General features: G+C 39.8%; 1 protein-coding gene across 1 annotated transcript; it reads right to left on the minus strand.

Moving 5' to 3' along the window:
* Window positions 1-90: 90 nt before the first annotated feature.
* Window positions 91-2,147, minus strand: bet1 (Bet1 golgi vesicular membrane trafficking protein). The gene is made up of 4 exons (XM_076105806.1): window positions 1,959-2,147; window positions 1,682-1,788; window positions 1,510-1,566; window positions 91-953 (listed from the first exon to the last, which is right to left on the minus strand). Exons 1-4 carry the CDS (start codon window positions 1,975-1,977, stop codon window positions 798-800), a joined length of 339 nt encoding a protein of 112 aa, XP_075961921.1. The 5' UTR covers window positions 1,978-2,147; the 3' UTR covers window positions 91-797.
* Window positions 2,148-6,020: the final 3,873 nt, after the last annotated feature.

Genomic DNA, 6,020 nt, shown 5'->3' on the forward strand with positions numbered 1-6,020 from the left:
TGACAAATTTATAAAAGAATAAAATACCAGTTGTTTTACTGTTTGTAATGCATTCTCTATATGTGTAAGTAGGACACTCATACTGGTTAATTCAGAGCATAAAATGTGTTTATTTACATAAAAAAACATTTTTACAACCAAAATAAAATAAACAGTTATTCATTTTTGAATGGCTGCCAACTGCTGTAATACATCCATTCATTCTTAAAAGCAAAAACACTAGATTATTTGCTTCAAGTAGCATTCTATAACTTAATCACTTTTAACACAACATTGTATCAACACATTTGCCAATTAATCACTCTTATCACATCTCTCATAATGTGCCCCCGACTGCATTAAGCTTTTTGACACCATAGTATCTCGATAAAGTAAGATAATCCTTTTAGTCCAGCAGTGGGGAATATCTTCTACAGTTGTTACACGTTCAATGTTAGGTCTCGTCTTCTCATCCAGCTAAATTGGGCTATCAAGCACATACATGTACTGTCCGTGTCTGCTTCAGATATACATATACAGTACACAAATCCTACTTCACATGGTCATTAATCATCTTAGACCCATTTCACTTTTTGGGGTTCCATCTCACAGCATCAGTAGGAGTTCTTTCATGACTCAATTTTGGGGTTTTTATTCATGAAATACTTGGAGATGTGGGTACATGTAAAGCTGAGACACTTAAAACAAAAACATCCCTGCCTCTCCTGATCAACATTACGTGGGTCTAGTTTTGAGGCTCATCAGCACGACACAAACTGTGGATGAAGGGGAGTTAGGAGGCCAACAGGGCCCGCCTATCACCTCAGCTTCATGAACCAGTACAGGACAAAGAAGACGAAAAGGCAGAAGAGCAGCATGTAGCACAGCAGCTTGGCCTGACTGCCTCTGGACAGCTGCTTCACTCTGCCGATAGTAGCACCTAGCAGGCCGCCTGTTGAGTCAAAGTCTGTGTCCTGTGGGATGTGGGATAAAAAGTTTAAAGTCCATGCAGGCCAGCAAACACACATACTGTAACAAGCAGTTCCTGGGTTTAAATGAGTTTACTCATACTGCGATATGCAAGTACAACTGTGAGGCACTTTGATAATTCCACACTACATTTCAGAGGGAAATATTATATTGTGTATATAAAGTTATCTTTATGCCACTTTGTTCGTCTGACAGTTATATTGATGATTTTTAACACAAACTGTATACTAATATGATTAATTGAATTTAAAATACGCAGCAGTACATAGGATGTAGAAGTATCTCTCACCCTACCAGCTGTAACATTAAAATTATGCTTCCAGGTTAATTAATCAATAATCAATTAACACTCGTAATAAATACTTGCCAATACTTTTGTACTTATGATTTGAATGCAGGACTTTTACTTGTAAGAAGTACTTTTTTTTTTTTTACATAGTGATATGAGTACATCTACTTAAGTAAAGAATCTTAAATAGCTTTCCCACCACTCATATTTAAGTTAATTTATAGTCAGTAAGAAAAGAAAGTAAAACTTGCCATATCACCCAGCATTGTATTCTGGTATTTGACTTCCGTTCCAATGTCGATAGACAGCTGTAAATATCAAGTAACAACACATCAACATCACATTTAAAACAACCATATCTATGTTTTGTATTCACCAATAATAAAAACATGTAACAACTACATTTCATCAATAGTTACTTACACTTTTCAAAGCGGTGACTTTAGCTCTCAGCCCCTCCTGTAGATGTTCATTCTCCTCTTCATACACACTGTATCCACTCGCCACATAATTCCCAGGGCCTCCTTCGCCTAACGAAACGAGAACGATCATTAACACACCATTTAGTTAGCCATTTTATCCGTTTGTTATCTATTTTATCCGTTCACAACAACGAACGTTCATTCACACATGCTAACAACATTAGCTTACGTTAAGCTAGCTGTTAGTCAACGTTCGTCTGTCAACGTCTGTCTCTTACCCAAACCGGCGCGCCTCATCTTGAACCAGTGAAGTTGTCCGGTGGCTTACCCGTTTATAACTGTGTAACGTTTAACACAACAACGTCTGACCGAATATAAGCTAGAGATGACAGCTAACGGGGATGGGGTCTCTGTGGCAAGTTCGTACCAATAGGCTTTAGCACAGCACCATCAGCCACGTCATCATACGGTGGCCGACGAGGACTAATTATTCGATGACAAGCCCCGTTATGCAAAAACAGATGAATGCATGCATAAGCGGGAATGCTGGTGTGTGTGTTATTTGCTCATTTAAATATGTGTTGATTAAAATTACAGGTAATAAACTGATCGTGAAGTCAGTGCTTCAGAAATTAGGCAAACAGGGGTGGACGTAACGTAATTTACTCTCGCTACTGTAATAAAGTTGTTTTTTGTGTATTTGGTATTCATCATTGTAAATCACTACATTTCTCAAGTCTCTTCGGTAACAGATCAGAAACAAAGGTCGTGAAAGAGTCCTGATAAAGTATGTGCCAACAGAACAGAAGAAACGAGATAAATCAAGCTGCAAGTGAGTCTGCGGCCGGAAATGATGACGTCATAAATGTTTGCGTTCACCTCAAGCATATACAATTAAGGATCTCAATTAAGCCTGATCGCAACACATGGCGAGCCTTTTAAGTGACACACCCACCTTGACCTGACCTAAACAGTCGGGCACGCGGGGTTTAGCTAACATGCTAAATGCCAAAATATGCTAAATACATATCCTCCAGTGGATACTTCTGCGTTAACTGAGGAACTTCTTACCTTCAGTAAGGTGTGTGAGGACTGTCTGCTGTTTGATACTGTGAATCCATGATGTGCCTATAGAGGAGCACAGTGGGACCAGAGAGGCTGAGTGGACCGGTTATACTGGGACTAGAGAGGCCGAGTGGACCGGTATTACTGGGACCAGAGAGGCCGAGTGGACCGGTTATACTGGGACCAGAGAGGCCGAGTGGACCGGTTATACTGGGACCAGAGAGGTCGAGTGGACTGGTTAAACTGGGCTCAAGACTTGGAGGGTGCCTTTCAGACAGGTGAGTACAAGCAACGCACCGTGCAAATGACAATTTGTTATCAGCTTTGTTGATGTTTTATTCTACTGTTGATTCTATAATAAGTTGCTTGTGCCATGGTGTCGTTTTGTGTATTGTCGATCATTTTTGTTTAATTGTCTGAGTTTTGTCCTTTTTTGGGGGTTCATTCTTGTGAGGCTGCAGAGTGCCCAACTAATGCACGGAAGGAGTCTTGATGGTGATGGTTATTGCTTACAGATCAAATAAATATAACTATCAAGACAAAACGCTGTAGTTAAGAAGAAAACAACAGATTATCTCATATTTTAAAGCATTGGTCCAAAAGCAACAAACAGAATGGGTTATTCTCCCTTTGGTGGGAGAAACGCATTATTTTAAGGAGAAAATTGCTATGATCTTCCTTTTGGACACAGACGGATTGTTTCCTTTGAACATTGTGAAATGTGACCACCATGAAATGGAGACAAATATCCTTTGTAGATTTAATAACAGGGCTTACTGATGCATCAATCGGTGCTGTGTAGGATAGAAAAGAGTTTCTCAATATTTCCAAAATCCTAGAGGTGCTATTTAGCGGTGATTAGCTTTCCTTATCCCCTCATACATCATCCTTCACCTAGCTGTGTAACAATATTGCAGGAGACAGCTAATATGATATAGGAGATTAAAATGACATTCATGATGTTAATTTATTCCAATCCAATATCTGATAAATAAATACAACTTTAAGCTCCTATCTACCAAAATGCATTTCAATGCCCCAGCACTCATCTTTTTATGCTCACCTAAAGGCTTTGCTGTTTGCATGACCTTGACTGGAGTGTCCAAGAAACGGAGGATATTGATTGAACTGTGTGCGCATCTCAGCCTTCATGGATTTGTCAGATGGGTCTTTAGAGTGGAGAAAGGCGTTTGGACACTTGGAAACTGGTCTAAATCTTCATTGAACCTCTGTAGAGCCAGAGCACTCGTGGTGCAATGATCAATCACAAACTTTGGGCACATATGCCTAAACTGTCCTTTTTAGCCGGCTAGTTTCCATCCCTTCAGATATTCTATATGTGTACATATTCTGCATGTGTCTTTAAAGTTTTTTTGACCATCTACACCAGATTCACACAGATAGTGATTGGTAGGGACATCCGCCATGCTGGACTTGTATTGTGCCGAGTTGCTGCTGCTTCCCAACAACTGCCCTTACCGGGATTCGAACCCAGGCCACTCCTAATGGCTGGACCGTATGGGAGCTACTGCTCACAACGGGTTAGCTTGATTGGTAACGGCTATCCTGTGTCTTTCCAAAGGTAACAAAATCCACCTAGCTCTTTTAAAGCCCCCTACGCAACAACCTGTATCGTGTTTGTTTGCACAAATACTGAACTCTCTGCTATAACACCAATTCAACGCTTTATGGTACGTAATGTGGCCGTCTATTTCTTAGCTGGGACTAGTTTGAACAACCAGTGGTAAAAAGAAATCCAGCATAAAACAATACTGTCTTTTAATATGCTTTTACACTTAATTGTTTTGATTTAGACCTTTTTAGAGGTGCTGGTAGGCAAATTCTGTCATCGTTAGACAGGGCCAGGCTATAGTCTGTATGCTAAGCTAAGCTACAGTAAGCTGCAGCTGGTCCAGCTTTATATTTACCGTGAAGAAAAAGAAAGTGAATGCTAGAGGACTTATGCATTGGCTACTCTGCACTTAATAAAGTTCGGGAAAAATTGTTCCAATAAGGTACTCTATTGTCCCTGAGTGGAAATGTTGCTTGGGCAAAAGTGCTTCAAACAGCTGCAGTGATCTACAGTATGATGGATCAGAATCAAAGAGATGCTCCCCTGTCAGTATGCCGCCATTTGGCGAGGCAGGACCGTAATTAGCAGAAAATGAGAAATGTTCATCTCTCGCTGGATACTGCTGATGCTTAACAATATCTGGCTCGCCCTGATTAGCATAATTTCTCAAGAGAATGAAACAACGGATGAGTCAGATGATGGAGGAGTAGAGGTATAGAGGAAAACATGCCGGAGGAAAGATCAGAAGGATGCTATTGTGCTTCCTACTATTAGTCTCAGGAGAAAGGATTTTGATTCCCACACTTAACATTGCTTTGAACCACAGTTAAGTTAAGGAACTCTGCCAGCCCTGTAGCCGTGCTCGACGTTCTCTGGGTTATACATTGTTATTATATTATAAGTATTTGGATCAGGAATAGATGGCTGTGTTTCTCAGAAAGAACCTAAATCCTCTTTCATTAGTAAATGGTTTTAATGAGAAATGTAGTCGAATAAAATTGTAAAGTATTACATTATTAAATAAATCAATACCCGCCCCTTCACCTCTCAGCCAATCACCAGTGCCCTCAGCCTGTAGCCTCGTTAAGCTGGATAATAAGAGAGGCTAGTTATTATACAACTGTAACTGTGCGTGGTGTTTATTTACAATAGTAGACTCTAGTTTGTTGGTTCAGAATTACTTTGGCATTGATGTTGCTCTTGTGAAAAGGAGCTAGCTGGCATCATTTTGGCAACAGTCGGTGAGGGCACGTGTTATTGGCTGGAAGATAAGGGGGCGGGCACTTGTGACAACTTCCTTGTCATGACAAGTGACTGACATTAAAGTGTCATTGGGGGAAATTGCCAATATGAAATGAAAACTGACTTTAAAAATGAATAATATTTCATAATAATTAGTTTGGTTCTCAACATAATAATTGAGCATTGATCATTTATTAAAGTATTCACAATGTATTGGTTTGTATAATGTATGGCTTTAAGCGGAGAAAAGCTATCCAAACTATGGTATGACTTTCCTGACCTCTGGAAGGCTGGTGACCACTGGGAAATTATGGTTGAATCTTTGTAATAAGCACATTAGGCAAAATGTGCTGCAGCATCAGAAATGGCAGACTTCTTAATTTTTCAAATTTAAAACAAAACCTTGTGGAGAAGGCTTCTTAAAACACAAAACATCTGCCAGAAAGAACACAGCTGTCTG

The sequence above is a fragment of the Anarhichas minor genome, unplaced genomic scaffold, assembly GCF_050575085.1.
Source record: "Anarhichas minor isolate MPS153535 unplaced genomic scaffold, ASM5057508v1 ptg000033l, whole genome shotgun sequence".
Taxonomy (NCBI): domain Eukaryota; kingdom Metazoa; phylum Chordata; class Actinopteri; order Perciformes; family Anarhichadidae; genus Anarhichas; species Anarhichas minor.